This window comes from Lemur catta, chromosome 7, assembly GCF_020740605.2.
Source record: "Lemur catta isolate mLemCat1 chromosome 7, mLemCat1.pri, whole genome shotgun sequence".
NCBI lineage: Eukaryota > Metazoa > Chordata > Mammalia > Primates > Lemuridae > Lemur > Lemur catta.
Genome location: NC_059134.1, coordinates 21,213,107 through 21,227,767, shown reverse-complemented (window position 1 = coordinate 21,227,767; position 14,661 = coordinate 21,213,107). Strand labels below are relative to the sequence as shown.

General features: G+C 53.3%; 3 protein-coding genes across 9 annotated transcripts in view; 2 read left to right on the top strand and 1 right to left on the bottom strand.

Annotated features, from left to right (window-relative positions):
* The first annotated feature begins 68 nt into the window (after positions 1–68).
* PDZD3 (PDZ domain containing 3) lies at positions 69–4,620 on the top strand. Its single transcript, XM_045556298.1, has 10 exons — positions 69–937; positions 1,072–1,145; positions 1,452–1,663; positions 1,921–2,110; positions 2,209–2,345; positions 2,599–2,803; positions 3,023–3,219; positions 3,306–3,533; positions 3,673–3,873; positions 4,139–4,620. Exons 1-10 carry the CDS (start codon positions 825–827, stop codon positions 4,166–4,168), a joined length of 1,587 nt encoding a protein of 528 aa, XP_045412254.1. The 5' UTR covers positions 69–824; the 3' UTR covers positions 4,169–4,620.
* Positions 4,621–4,927: 307 nt separating this feature from the next.
* Positions 4,928–8,884, bottom strand: CCDC153 (coiled-coil domain containing 153). Of its 4 annotated transcripts, XM_045556295.1 has the most exons (7): positions 8,842–8,884; positions 8,131–8,212; positions 7,637–7,702; positions 7,163–7,282; positions 6,580–6,672; positions 5,444–5,574; positions 4,928–5,125 (listed from the first exon to the last, which is right to left on the bottom strand). In XM_045556295.1, the coding sequence occupies exons 2-7, from the start codon at positions 8,198–8,200 to the stop codon at positions 4,997–4,999; spliced, it is 609 nt and encodes a 202-aa protein (XP_045412251.1). In that variant the 5' UTR covers positions 8,201–8,212; positions 8,842–8,884; the 3' UTR covers positions 4,928–4,996. The 4 variants fall into 4 exon arrangements, with proteins under 4 accessions (XP_045412251.1, XP_045412250.1, XP_045412252.1 ...); XM_045556294.1 differs by lacking the exon at positions 4,928–5,125 and having other exon boundaries at positions 5,163–5,574; positions 8,842–8,882; XM_045556296.1 differs by lacking the exons at positions 4,928–5,125; positions 6,580–6,672 and having other exon boundaries at positions 5,163–5,574; positions 8,842–8,882.
* A 4,959-nt stretch (positions 8,885–13,843) lies between these two features.
* CBL (Cbl proto-oncogene) overlaps positions 13,844–14,661 on the top strand; it is a 75,836-nt gene continuing 75,018 nt past the window's right edge. For 2 of the 4 annotated variants that reach the window (XM_045556288.1, XM_045556290.1), the window contains exon 1: positions 13,910–14,174. In XM_045556288.1, coding sequence (XP_045412244.1) covers positions 13,983–14,174 — 192 coding nt within the window. In that variant the 5' untranslated portion in view covers positions 13,910–13,982. Of the gene's footprint in view, positions 14,175–14,661 lie in introns of all 4 variants that reach the window. The other 2 variants (XM_045556286.1, XM_045556289.1) reach the window with 2 other exon arrangements.

Genomic DNA, 14,661 nt, shown 5'->3' with positions numbered 1-14,661 from the left:
CCTGGTGCTTCCAAGAAAGGGCACTGTTCCTGGTCATTCTGGTTAAACTACTGAGCACGTTCTGTTGCAAGTGGCTTTTAGGCACTAGGTTCAGAGGAAGTGGGGGCTGGAGGGGCCCATGAACAAAACATTGGGATGGAGGTTGGCCATGCTGGGCCATGGAGCTCCTACCACCCTTTTCATACTGAGCCCCCAGGCTTGGAATTACAGTGACCAGTAATCTGCCTTTCTCTGTGCAGAGGGGCAACTGGGTCAGCTGCAGGGTCTCCAGAAAAAGTAGGGGCCCAGGAATGGGGGCAGGAGGAACCTGCACGCTTGCCCAGAGGACAAGACTCATTCTCCCGTTAACCATTACCCCATTGCTTCCACGACAGCGTCTTCAAGGAGGCGGGACTTGGGAGGGGGTAGGTGAGCTGGTTGGGATGGACCTTGTCCCTCCTCTGAGCACTGGGTGGCTGATCCAGCTATGAAGGCAGCTGCAGGTAGGAGTCCGGGAAAAATCCTCTGGAGGGGACTTTGGGGCAGTCAGGAGACAAATTTGTAGGGTGAGGCTTTGGGACCAGGACATACTTGATGTTGGGGCTTGAAGCCCTGAGACAAATAGAAGTTGGGAGAAAAGAAGTGAGTTGATACGTCTGTCTTCCTGGTCTACACCACACCCTGTACAGATATGCTCAGATTTATGTGCCTAAGACTTAGGGGGAGGGGCGGGAAGGGGAGCGCACAATATCCTGTGTGTATGTCAGTGAGAAGGAAGACCCCTTAAAGCAGAATGGAGGGGGTCTGAGTTTGGGGGTTCCCCCAAGTCCTTTCAGTTTACAACCATGGAAGAGGCATCTGGGGGGGGGGGGGCGGGAAGAATGTGCCTCTCCTCCTCTCATCCACTTCTTTGCGCAGTAGATCTTCCAGATCTTCCGGACGCAGGCTCGTTAACTCCGTAAGTGCCTTAGGGTTGGGACAGGGGAGGAAGGAATCGGAGCCGGGGAGGCTCTGCACTGCCATTCGCACCTAAGGTAGAGCCTAGGACCCAAGTCCAGCTGTCAGTATCCACCCGCTTCTGCCTCCTTGCAGGAAGTTTAAGTTTAACCCAAAGCTGGGCATTGATAATCCTGTCCTCTCCTTGGCGGAAGACCAAGACCCCTCTGGTAACCCCCTCCCCCTGGCAACCATTCCCTTTCCCTGGAGACACCACAGCTCCACACAGCCTCCCATCTCCTTGGTAACCACTCACTCAGCCTCCCTCTGATGACAGCCTTGGTTGGGAGTGACTATGTGGAGATAGGAGGGGCTGGGTGTTTCCTTTTGGCTGTTCACCCTGCTGCCCAACACCTAACTGGGTGGAAGCGCCCAGTGCCCTGTCAGGACACAGGGTCTGCCAGTCACATGGTGGACTTGTGCTTGGGCTGTGCCCTCTCTCCTCCCCCTTTTCTGCTGCTCACCTCCCCCTCCAGACCCCTGGAGCCTGGAGCGGCCTCGCTTCTGTCTGCTGAGCAAGGAGGAGGGCAAGAGTTTTGGCTTCCACCTGCAGCAGGAACGGGGCAGGGCTGGGCATGTGGTGTGCAGGGTGGAGCCAGGCACCTCTGCCCAGCGCCAGGGTCTCCAGGAAGGAGACCGGATCCTGGGGGTGAACAACGATGTCGTGGAACATGAAGACCATGTGGTGGTAAGGCTGGGCCGGGACTCCTTATGGGACAGGAGAGCATTCCACAGCACCTCAGGGACAGAAATGGGCTGGGTACCTACCTGGGCACTATGGCAGCAGGATGCAAGCCTTGCTCCCCCCACATTTAGGAGTGCCTGGGTCAGAAGGGTTTGGGGGAGCATCTAGAGAGCTGGTTCTCATGGCAAAAACGTGGGTTCCCGGGAGGTCCTGGAGGTTGGCAAGAGGGGCCAGCCCAATCCTCACCCCCACATGTATAGGTGGTACGCCGCATCCGGGCCAGCGGTCCTCGGGTGTTGCTGACGGTCTTGGCGGGGCATGTGCATGATGTGGCCCGAGCTCAGCATGGGGACAGTGCCCACCTATGCCCTACCCTAGGCCCAGGGGTGCGGCCCCGGCTGTGCCACATAGTGAAAGATGAGAGTGGCTTTGGCTTCAGTGTCACCCACGGTGAGCTTAGAGGTTTGGATGGGTGGAGAAGAGGGGGTCTCAGTCCCTGGTCCAGGCAGGCAGCAGATGGGAACTTGCTTTTTTTTTCTTGCTTCCAGGTAATCAGGCTCCTTTCTGGTTGGTGCTAAGTACTGGAGGAGCAGCTGAGCGGGCAGGGGTGCCCCCTGGGGCCCTACTGCTGGAAGTGAATGGGGTCAGTGTGGAGAAGTTCACTTACAAACAACTCACCAGGAAGGTACGGCCGCCTGTTTCCCCACGCACACCCCCAGCCCCAGTCTGGGCCTGGGCCCCACCTCAGGAAGCAGACTCCTTCCCCAGCACCTACTCTCCTGATCTGATCTGCTTCCATCCTGTCACCACTGTTCCCTCTACACTGTGCACCAGCCCCCCTGCTTAGTGCCTCATTCTCCTGCCCAGGGGGGAGGAGGTGCCTGCCTCTTCTTCCCTACCCTGGTAGTTGATGCCGGTGCCCTGCTGGGTCCCCACAGCTTTGGCAGAGTGGAGAGCAAGTGACCTTGCTGGTGGCAGGGCCAGAGGTGGAGGAACAGTGTCGCCAGTTGGGAATGCCCCTGGCTGCACCCCTGGCGGAGGGCTGGGCACTGCCCGCCAAGCCCCGCTATCTACGCCTAGAGAAAGGGCCCCAGGGCTTCGGGTTCCTGCTGCGGGAGGAGAAGGGCCTTGACGGTCGCCCTGGTAAGTGAGAGCCCTGTGGGTGGGTAGGGAAGGTGGGCGTCGGGGCGGGTGCACAGAGTATATACACCTCTCGGTACACACAAGAGGTATACCTGTCTGAGCCCTGGCCCCGGGTCTCCTCCTCCTGCACCCTCAGGGTTGGGCCCTGGTGTGCACACAGGGGCCTGGGACAGCACCGGGGTAAGTCAGGGAGGAGCAGTGAGTATATCTATATCCCAGGGCAGTTCCTGCGGGAGGTGGACCCTGGACAGCCAGCTGAGAAGGCCGGGATGCAGGCTGGGGACCGGCTGGTGGCTGTGGCTGGGGAGAGCGTGGAGGGGCTAGGCCACGAGGAGACAGTGTCCAGGATCCGGGCGCAGGGCTCCCATGTCTCCCTGATTGTCGTTGACCCTGAGGCTGACCGCTTCTTCAGCATGGTGCGCGCTGCAGGGCAGGGGCGCGGTGGGGCAGGAGTGGAGTGGGGCTCAGCTGCAACAGGTTTGCTCTTCCTGCCTCCTCCCAGGTTCGCCTGTCCCCACTCCTCTTCTTGGAGAGCACAGGGGCTCCTGCCTCTCCCCAGGACACCTGCTCAGCCTCTCTGATTGAGACTGGAGACCCACCACTTACAGACACAGCTGAAACTCCTGGCCCTCTGGGCTCCAACCAGTGCGTCCTGTACCCTGGGCCTGGTGGCAGCTATGGCTTCCGACTCAGCTGTGTGGCTAGGGGGCCTCATCTCTTCGTCTCTCAGGTGACTGATGCCCCATGGACCTTGGATCCTTTGCATCACTTGCCTCCTGATCAGTCTTCCTCTGCCTGCCTCCCAGAGCCTTAGAGTGCCCAGCAAACTTTCCCATGGTGTTCCATGTTCTGCATCCCCCCATCACCAGGTGACTCCAGGTGGCTCAGCCGCCCGGGCAGGGCTGCAAGCGGGAGACGTGATTCTGGAGGTGAACGGGGATCCTGTGGGTGAAGAGAATGTCCTGGAAAGGCTTCAGGAGCTGGCTGAGGCCGAGCCACCCCTCTGCCTGAAGCTAGCAGCCAGGTCCCGGCAGGGCTGGGAAGCCTGGATTCCCCCAGGCTGTGGAGAGGTGAGGGAGAAGAAACAGGTGCCACTGTGAGTAGCCAGAGAAGGCAGAGAGGAGCCAGAAAGAAGGCAGAGTGGGCGAGAGGGCTGCAGGGTGCAGTGTGGGGTATGCAGATTGGGTCATGGTAGGTGCGGACAAAAGGACTGGTGGGAACAAAAGGACTGGTGGAGACCCAAGCCCCATTCCTGGACATTCCAGGACAGGGAGGGGCAGGGAAAAGGAACTCTTCTGGTCCTAGAATGACCTTCTCCCTTCTGTCTCTGCATAGGATTGGGCTCTGGCCTCAGATCTGCTGTAAAGCACCCCTGCTTGGCACAGATCGACCCAGTGGCTTTCCTGTCTTCACTCTCCAGACTGAGATACCCTCTCCAAGCTAGAGGGCCGGAGCCCTAGGACTCACACACCACCAATCACAGGGTTGCCCAGGGGCTCCCTCCCTTCCCATGGACCTGCCTCCCAGGACAGGGTGTGGTCACAGGTCTCAGATAGGCCCATGAGGGAGCCTGGGGCCCCAGAGGATGTCCTATGGGAGCTTTGGAGAGCTGTGCCCCAAGGTGAAGTTGTGGGCTGTGGGGCCGGCTAGGATTTTTTCTTTGGCCTTTAGGCCACAGCTTCCCCACCCTGACAGAGGATTGAAGCCATCTGGACCTTGCCTTATGTATGACTCCAGGATCTTTGAGCACCTTGGGATTGTCAGGGTGGTGCCTGGTCACTGTTGCGTTTGTTATAGAAATGGCCATTCTCCATAAATCTGGCTGCCTGCGTTTGTGTTGCTGGGGGTGAGGGGCAGTGGACCCACGATGCCCCACATTGGCTTTGATGCGCCTCCTGATCTGAAGCACTGGAGACACAAGATCTCCTACTTCACACTGCAGAAGAATCACAGTAAAAGGGCCCCAGGCTCAAGGGGTGGGACCCAGTTTCTGTAAGAGAGGCATTGAGACCTGGTTAAATTTATCTTCTCTCCTCAGTCTCCAGGATAATGGGTCAACCCTGAACTGAGTTGTCCCCATGAGAGCCACTCCTCTCTGCCAAAAGGCCACAGCCCACAGCTCTGTTGAGTTCTATGTCAAGAAGCTTTATTGCTGGGGCCTCAGAGGACCCCAGAGACTAGAGTCTGGCAGCCTCAAAGATCCAGGGGGTTGAGTCCAAACTGGCGCAGCTGCTCCTTGTGCCTGGCGTGGAGCCTCAGCACAGCTGCATCCCACTGAGGCTTGCTGGTTCTCAGCTTAGCCAAGAGCTGGTCCAGGCTGCCCTGCAGACAAGATTTCAGCCCCCAGGAAGAGAGACGGCAGGGGTGAGAGTTGCCCCAGGTTTGTTTGTAAGTTTCCTTGCCAGTGTTTTCTTGAAATTCTTATTCTGAGCTGGTGGGCATGGTTGTACGCTCTGTCTGCCCCAGGATGGAGCAGACAGCATGGTGCACATTCTTGTCCCCACCCTCTAGCCCCTGCCCCTCAGAACACACCATGCTGAAGATGCATCCCTTGGAGACGCTTCTCCTCCTTACCCCCGGGTTGTGGCATGGAGGAGTGCTGGGCATCGGGGCGGCTGGGCTCCACAGGGTGATGCTTACATGTAAGATGTCCTCATACTTGGCCTCCATGTCTGCCACGTGGGCCCGAAGCAGAGCCAGGGTCTGGTCGCGCTCTCTGAGGGCTTGCTCAGCTTCTTCCCGTGCAGCCTCAGCCTCCCGCTGGCATGTCTCTGGGGGCAGGGCAGAGGATGAAAGAACAGTATGGTGATGCTCTACCCTTGAACAGAGTCTCCAAAAGTATCTAAAAAGGGCACCTTGAGTGGGATCATTCCAGACTCCCCAGGGGTCATCAACTTTCCTGTAGTCCCTGTAAAAGCTGAAGATCCATTGAGGTGTAGTAGAGAGTGAGGGCTTGGGACAGGAGAAGGGTCCAAAGTCTGGTAACTTGGTAACCTTAGGTAACCTTGGTCAAGTCTCTCTCTGAGCCTCGGTGTCTTCATCTTTAAAAACAGAATGATACACACCTCACAGGCTCACTGTGACCTTTAAACATGATAATGGATGGCAAAGCACCTAGTATACAGGAGGTGCCCAATAAACATTGATTGACTTTGAATTCGAGATAAGGCAAAGGTTAGGAAAGGAACCCGGGGTCTGCATGACAGAGAAGCAGCTCCATGAACATCCATAGCTAAACTGAAGATATTTTAGGAAAAGAAAACTTTGAGGCCAAAGTGGTGAAAGACCTCAAGTGTCACGCTCAGATGTTGCAACATTTTTCTGTAAGCAAGAGGGAAGAGAAGCAAAGGCTTCCTGTTTTTAATATTTTCACTTATTCATTTATTTGGCAAACAAACCAGGTGCTAGGACCTGAAAATATAGAAGGGAATAAGTCTAACATTTTCGTTTCATTGTAAAAATCAGCTAAACTAAGAGAGAATATGTTTTGCTCACAAGAGACATGGCAGTGGCGTGGAGTTACGGCTTGATTTGGAGAGACCAAGCAAAGGGGGAAATGGGGTGAGAGACCTATCCCTTCTTTCCTTATAACTTAGAGATTCTTGCCACCCTGAACCCTCTGCTCTGGTTCTCAGTGGTGGAGAGCCGATGGTGATCCCAGAGCCCAGACTGCAGCCTTCTAGAGAAGGGCCTTCCAAGTCCACCCCTGCACCCCTTCACATGCTGGCTCCTCATGACCCTTGGAGAGAAAGGGCTGGGAGGGAGGGGAAGCCTACCCAGCTGCTCCCGAAGGTCCCTCACTTCTACCTCCAGCTGCTTGCTGCGGGTCTCCATCTCCTCCTGCAGGGCCCGGCACTGGTGACTCATCTCTGGGGTTGGGGAGAGGGACGGAGAAAGGAAATAAAGCTGTAGGTGGGGAAGGCTACTTGGTCAGTGGGGCAGGAGTACAAAGGCCTTCTAGGTTCTTGTGATTCTGAAAAGCTGGGAGACCCTGAAAACCTGGCAAGGGGATAGGAAACCAGACCCCCTTCCCTGTCTCCGGTTAGGATGGGCATTCTAGTCCTTCTCCCCACCTATGGCATGAATGAGATAATGGCTGTGGCTGCATTTTGTACCCCACAAAGCACCAAGCATATGGCATCAGACACCCTGGAAGGCAGGTCCCTGCCTGGGATCTCACAGACCTTCCTTTGGTTCCTTCCGTATCCTGCCTGATTTGTACGATTTGTACTGAGCAGGGGAGGCTGAGACTAGACCTGGCAGATGCCCTCCTTGTTCCCTTCCTTGCATCCTTTAGCCCTCTTAGTTGTGCTCCTCCAGGCCCCTATCTCCTGCCCACCTGCTCAGCCGACCACATACCTGCATATATGGCCTTCCCTTCACTCCGGGCCCCTTCCAGGTCAGCCTCCAACCCACGCAACTGCCGCCTCAGCTGGTCCTCAGAAGCCTTAGCTCGACGTGCCTCATCCCTGCGTAGAGCTGTGAACAGTCCCAGAGCTGTCCTCAGGACTGGCTGGGGGTTCTGCTGCAGCAGCCCCTGTGGGCTTGATAGACTCTGGAAATCTGGCTGTAGGACATCTGGGTTTTTTTTACCCCTAGAATCTCACTGGCTCTTCATTATTAAGAAGTAAAAACTTCATGTTCTGGCTGTAAAAAATAGCTTCCTTCATCAGCCCTCACTGCCCACCCTTCCTTTGCAGTCTTTTCCCCCTAGAAGATGGTTAGAGTCGGCTTAGCCCCCCACCAAAGCTCTAACTCTTCAATCCCCAAGGGTACAGAAATGTCCCATTGCGCTGTCCCCATTGTCCTGTCCCCAGCTGCCATCCTCCTTACCCAAGTGATCTCGGAGCAGCTCCTTCTCCAGCATCACCAGCCTGAGCCTGGACTCGGCCTCCACATCTGCCCTGGCAAGATGGCAGAGCCTTAGCTTGTCCTGATCTCCCCCCTCCCTCTCCCCTCCTTTGCTCACCCAACACCTTTCACTTCCTTCCCAAAGGAGGTCCAAGGACTGCTAAAGGAGGGATCCAATGGCAGAGTCTACTGGGGCCACCACGGTGTCCCCATTGCCCAGCACATAGTAGGTACTCAAAATATGGGTGACGACTACATTAGGAGGGCAAGAGCTAGATGGGCCTCAAGGGAGAATGTGGGTGACCATTTCCCCAGTTCCTTGGCTCCACAGATGTGGATTCGAGGATATGAAGAGGAGGGTCAGGAGAGCTCATCTGTCACGCAGAGGGCTGAACTCTCTCCAGAGGACCTCTGCTTGGTCTTCGGGCCAGAACATGGAGAAGCAGGGCCACCCACCTCCACCCACCACGACTCACCAGCACCCGAGTTCTTTTTCTTCTTCTGTGCCCCAGCTTTCCTCCCTTTTTCTTTGGTCTTAGGTGGCATCTCCGTGCTGTCCTGGGAGAGGGAGGGGACCTTGTGTTTGGGGCTGGACACGGGGATGTTTTCCTGACCACTAGGCTGAACCAGGAGTCTCAGGAGAGTCAGAATTCTAGTCTCCAGCTCTATCTTTTTTTTTTTTTTTTTTTGAGACGGAGTCTTGCTCCGTTGCTCAGGCTAGAGTGCTGTGGCATCAGCCTAGCTCACAGCAACCTCAGACTCCTGGGCTCAAGCTATCTTCCTGCCTCAGCCTCTGGAGTAGCTGGGACTATGGGCATGCCTCATCACACCCGGCTAATGTTTTCTATTTTTAGTTGAGATGGTGTCTCGCTTTTGCTCAGGCTGGTCTCAAACTCCTGACCTCAAGTGATCCTCCCTCCTCAGCCTCCCAGAGTGCTAGGATTACAGTCATGAGCTACCGTGCCTGGCCTGCAAGTCTATCTTTTATACTCTCTAGAAAATTCAGTTCTTGGTCTCTTTGGGATATTAGGCAGGCCTGGGGTCAGTGGGGAGAACAGAGTTGTTTCTACCAGGCAGGAGGCTCTATGTACAGAAATCATTCCTCTCAAAACTCTTTTAGAGAAAATAAACCTCTACCTGGTCCCCTCCCTTCCTCTTCCCTTCATCCGTACCCTGCCTCTTCCTACCTGTAGGGTCTTCTCTTGCCTGTGTTGGGTTTCCCTGTGGAGTGACCCCCTCTTGGGAAGGGGCAGAGAGAAGGACCAACCAGCTAGAAGCCTGAGGAGGAGCCTGGGTTCCGGGAGCCAATCCAGGGTGGCAGATTTCTCTCAGGGGCAGGACTGAGAACTGGAAGGTTGGGTTTCTGGAAGCTGCATGTTGTCCAGACAACTGGGAAACATGGAGTTCAGAGGAAGGTGGAATGGGCTAAATCAGCTCACACAGCTTAAAATACCAAGGTCCCAATGGGTCAATTCTCCCCTTATCCCAAAATCTTAAGTGTAGTTTGAAGATAATGGGCTTTGGAGCCGATTAGCTATGATTCACTTCCATGCAGTGGCCTGCAATTTGGAGACTTACAAATTACAGATTTGTGCATCTGAAATAATACTGTTGTGCTCATACAGAGGAACAGGACTGGCGGTAGCCATCCTGGGTAATTTACATCCTGAGGTCCCATCGGCAAAGTGACATTATTAAGCTTAAAATAGGAGATTTCCTTCAGTAAGGCACTCTACAGTGTACGAGGGAAATAAATGCAGGAGCAGGTAGTCAAGAGAGTTTCCCACTTCGGAGAAATGAGGCACAGAGGAGAGGTGGACCCAGGGACTCCAGAGTACCGACCTGGAGGGATGCGAATGTCGAAAGGGCCCTGCTTAGAGACCAGAGACGCGACACCTGCGTTCTAGTGCCCCTCTCGATACGTAAACGCGGGCAAGCCACTTAACTTGGCTCAGCCTCAGTTTCCTGATCTTTAAATCTTTGAATTTGTAGATCCTAAAAAACCTGGGTTTTAACTGGGTATTTACATGGCTACCTTCTCTCCTAGTGATTTAAAGTATGGCCACACTGCCCCGATTCCCTTGTGTGGCCGATTTTCAGACAGGTGTTGAGAAACCGCTTTGTGGAGGATACAGTTGGTTGGGGCTCCCTCTAGTGGCCTTGCTTGGCCTCCTCCCCAGTCTCCTAAATTTTTGCTTTCAATTATTTATTGGTCAGTGTTGGGGTGACTTCCTTTTGAGGATACTTCTTAGCATCTTGGTGCAGTAATGAGTGGCTGGAAAAATAAATGTGGGGGAGAGAGTAGGACAGGCGACTTGCCCTTGTTAGGCAGTCCCCACCCTCCCTCCAGCCTGTGCTGTCCTGGAGCCTGGCCAGCTGTCTGCTGCCTGGATCTCTGGGCACCATACTGGTGAGAATGAAAACAGCAGAAACTTCAGTGCTTTTCTCCTTGTGAATTAAGGGACCTGCAGACTCTTTCTTTGGGTACTTCTCTTCATCCCTTTCCCCCACAACATTTTTGGTCCATTGCCCATTGTCAGGAGCAGACCTGTAGAAATAGCCATGAGATCTGAGAATGAAAAGTCCTTTCTCTGGGGAGTAGGTAGATTCAGGCAGAGGCTGATTCATGTTTGTCAGTCATCTTGGTGGCTACAGAATACTTCTCCAACCCTTTGGATATTTTAGAGAGCAAAGAGAAGAACCAGGTTTGTCTTTCCAAGTGCTTACAGCTCATATAACTCAGGGCCAGTTAACCTTGTGCACATCTCCCAAATCTGGAGAATACTTTTCTTTTAATCTTTAAATATATTTTTCATTTATTCGCCCTCCAGAACCCTTCCCCCCTCTCCTGAAATGCAGTGGGGGTTCCTGTTCCTGTCCTCCTCATCTAGAAGCCTGTTTGTGGACTTTTTCCATGGGATGATTAGTGTCTCCATTACGCCTGTTGGCCTAAAGAAAAAAACTGAGGCAAACTTAACATAAGTAGACAGTTTATTTGGGCCAAGTTAAAGGACTGCAACCTGGGAGCATAGATTCAAGTTGCCCTGAATATACACTCTGATAAACATCAGTTACAAGTGGGAAAAGAAGAGGCAGTTCCTAAGTTGTTTACCAAGAATTTAAATTAAAATCACCAGATGCAGTGGCTCATGGCTGTAATCCCAGCACTTTGGGAGGCCGAGACATGAGGATCGCTTGAGGCCAGGCTGGACAACACAGTGAGACCCCATCTCTACAAAAACCAAGAAAAATTACCTGCGTGTGGTGGCATGCACCTGTAGTCCCAGCTACTTGGGAGGTTGAGGAAGTAAAATTGCTTGAGCCCAGGAATTCGAGGCTGATGTAGGCTATGATCACACCACTGTACTTCAGCCTGGGAGACAGAGCAAGACCCTGTCTCTAATTAAAACAAAAAAAAATTTACATTAAAATAACATAAGCTATTGATTAGCTATACATTCTTTATATCACAGATTCCAGGAACAAGAAAATAATGGGTGAGGCAGCTTGTCAGGAACAGAAGGCCTTTAAACAATTGCTCCCAGGCATAGGTGCAGGGGGTGGGGTGTGACTGAAGTCCCATACTCTTGTCTCTCTGATAAATTTTGCATACCTCACATAGCTCAGACTGCCCTGAGCTATTTTTCTTTTCTCATGCCGAAGCATGGAATGACATATTAGAATAGAGATTACAGAATGCAAGCAAGGTATCATGCCTCAGAGGAGCATTTAATTTACAAACATGTTCAGTCAACCGACTTTCAGGTGCAAAATGAGGATGTGGTTTGGGGCGAAGGTGAAGTGGAATAAGAAAAGTGCCACATGTCACATGATGTGATACAAGAGGAACCAGCTCTATAGCACAAACCAGAATGGGAATGACATTGTGATCAACAATCCAGTCCCATCTTTAGTACATTTTCAAAAACAAGCTAAATAAAAATTATTGGAAAAAAGGTCAATCTTTCTTTTTTCATTAACCTCAGTTTAGAAGTGACAATAGGAAAGATCATTCCGGCAGAACTCTGTCTTCCTTTGAATAAGATCATGCCCATCTGGGAGTTTTGAAGAGATACAGAGGAGAGAAGGGTCACTCTTTTTCTTTTATTCAAATGTGAGAGATGTGTCATTTGTATGTTCAAAGAAATATGGCTTTCTGTCACAGAAACATTATATAATTCCATGTTGTGCAGACCTTACTGAAGATAATAAAAATTGGAAGCCTTAAACCAAGCCAGAGATGTGTAGTGCATACCTAGGCAAGCAGGTACACAGTTCTGTAGGTTAATTTCTTACCTATATGACATTAAATATAGGATTTGACTATGAAAAATACTCTTGTGTACTTATACTGTGCTAGGTACTGTGGAAGATCCAAAGTCAACAAGACAGTACAGCATAAATTAATGTGTGGTAGTTGTAACCAATGAATGGTTATACAAATTTAGAGGAGGAAAAGATTCCTTCTACCTGGAATGTCTGGTAAGAAGGACAATATTTGAGCTGAATTTTGAAGAATGGATTGGACATTAGGAACACACTTCAGGCAAGGAGAATGCTCTGAGTAATGATGACGAAAAAAGAAAGAATTGTGATATTTTATGACTTGGTGAGTCACCCAGCATGGGATATATGTATCAGGGAGTAGTGTAAAACTGTAAGGTAGTTTAGTATGGAGTTGGATCAATTTTATTGTTAGTTTTATTCCGGAGGCAATAGGGAGTGTTTAAAGTTTTTTTTTTTTTTTTTTTTGTAATGATGTGGAACTATAGGAAGTATACGGTGGCAGGAAGGATAGCAGGGAAACCAGGGAGGAAAAGGTTTCAATAATCCAGGGTAAAGAAAAGGAGGACCTGCAAATAGGTTGGTGGCACTAAGGCATGGAAAGCCTTGCCAATTATCTAAGAGCTTTGCCTAGATTTTCCTGTGGTAGATTCTTCTCTTTCCAGATAGGAACTGACAAAAGGAAATTCTACTGATAGGAAAAGATGTTGACTTTAAAATCAATTTTAGGTAAAAGCGACTGAATTGCAAACCCAGGATGTTTGGCTGAACAGTCCTTGATTTTAAAGATATTTTCCCCACTGATAAAATTCCCTAATCAGTCAGGGCTTTGTGGAAGAGAGCCTGGCGGAACTTACTGACACATCTGGTTCTGCAAACTCCCAAAGCTGAGGCGCAGAATTAGCAAATTAGGGCAGGGCACTTCTTTGGAAGGGAAGTTCCTATTTTCAAAGTTCTTCCAACCGAACTTTTAGATTAGAGAAGTGGAAGCGACTGGGAGCAGAGTGAGGACCCCTTTGGCCAGCGACAGCAGCAGTGTCACAATTTCTGTGGGGGGGCCTTTTCCTGGCGGAGCTGACCTGCAGTGCAACAGTGCAATACGCTGAGGAGAATCTTAAGTACATATTCTCAGAAAAGGAACTAGTTATCTAGTCTTCACAAGCAAGCAAAAAAAAAAAAAAAAAAAAGGAAGTGCTTTGTTTTCAAGAAGTCAAGGGCCTGGAAGAAGAGCTCGGTGGCCAGAGTGTTCCAAGCCTTTCTGGTGCCTAATCTGCAACATTCACATTCCTGTCCTTGGTGGCGTCTTGGTGAGCAGTTAAAAATACCAGGGAGTGGAGAAATAACTTTCCCTTTTTTCCCCACCATCCTCCCGCAATGTGAAGAAACAAATAACTCGAAGCCCAATTTCCTCATTTGTCAGGCGTGGGGGAAAGACTTGACGTTAAGACACTTCCCATCGCTACCTGTCTTAATTTAAACATGCCACTGACCCCCTCCTGGAGCGCCACCCTCCAGCCCACAAGAAACATGGAGGGCTCGGTTTAGGCCTAGTGCGCAGACTCCACGTTGGACCCGCTCCCCCTTCTCCAGCAGAGGGCGCAGGCACGAATGTTCCGCCGGCCCCGCCCCGGCCCGCCCCCGGGGTAGGCGCGGGGGAGACCGGCGCGGAAACTTGGTGGCCGCTTTTTTGGAGCTGTGGGCACGCGGGCGGCGCGGGCGCGGGCGGTGCAGGGGGCGTCGCTGCGCGGTCCGGCCGCCGTCGGCGGCTTCCCGGAGCTCGCCAGTCGGCTTGTGAGTCTCCGGCGCGCGCCCAGCCCACTCCGCCCGCCCGGGCTCGCTCTCGGGAGGGGCGCGCCCCGCGCTCCCCCGGCGCCGCCCACTCTCCTCCCAGCGGCCGCTCCTCCCTCCGCCCGGATAGCCGGCGGCGGCGGCGGCGGCGGCGGCGGCGGCCGGGAGAGGCCCCTCCTTCACGCCTTCCTTCTTTCGCTCGCTAGCAGCCGAGCGGAGCCGGCGGACCCGGCTGGGCCCCCAACCTTCCCCGGCCATGGCCGGCAACGTGAAAAAGAGCTCGGGGGCCGGGGGCGGTGGCGGCTCCGGTGGCTCGGGCTCTGGAGGCCTGATCGGGCTCATGAAGGACGCCTTCCAGCCGCACCACCACCACCACCACCTCAGCCCCCACCCGCCGGGGACGGTGGACAAGAAGATGGTGGAGAAGTGCTGGAAGCTCATGGACAAGGTGAAAGGCCTGCGGAGGACCCGCGGGAGCAGGGTGGGCGTGGGCGGAGGGCCGCAGGGAGGGGAAGGAGCGGGCAGAGGAAGCGGGGGGAGGGGACGGGTCCTGCGAGGCTGCGGAGGCGAGGAGCTGGGGTGACCGGCCGAGGGGGCGGAGGCTGGGGGACATGGGGGTGGGGAAGAGACCGGGAAGGTGGGGGTCGGCGGTGGGGGAAGGGCTGCGGTTGGGAGTGGGGGAGCGTTAAGGTGTGTTTGGGGTAGCGAGACAAAGATGGGGTGGGGGCTGGGGTGAAGGTTAACTGGGAAGCCACCGGGGCGGAAGTATAATGGGGGGTGTGGGGTTTGGGGGTCTGTGCAGGGTGTAGGGATGTGGGTCACGGAATTGGCCGGGGGAAACGGGGGAGGAGGTGAGGAAGAGTGTTTGATTTACCGGCTAGGGCTCTTAGCTGGATGAGGAGTCGAGATCTGACTAGGAAATTACGTTTATGGGC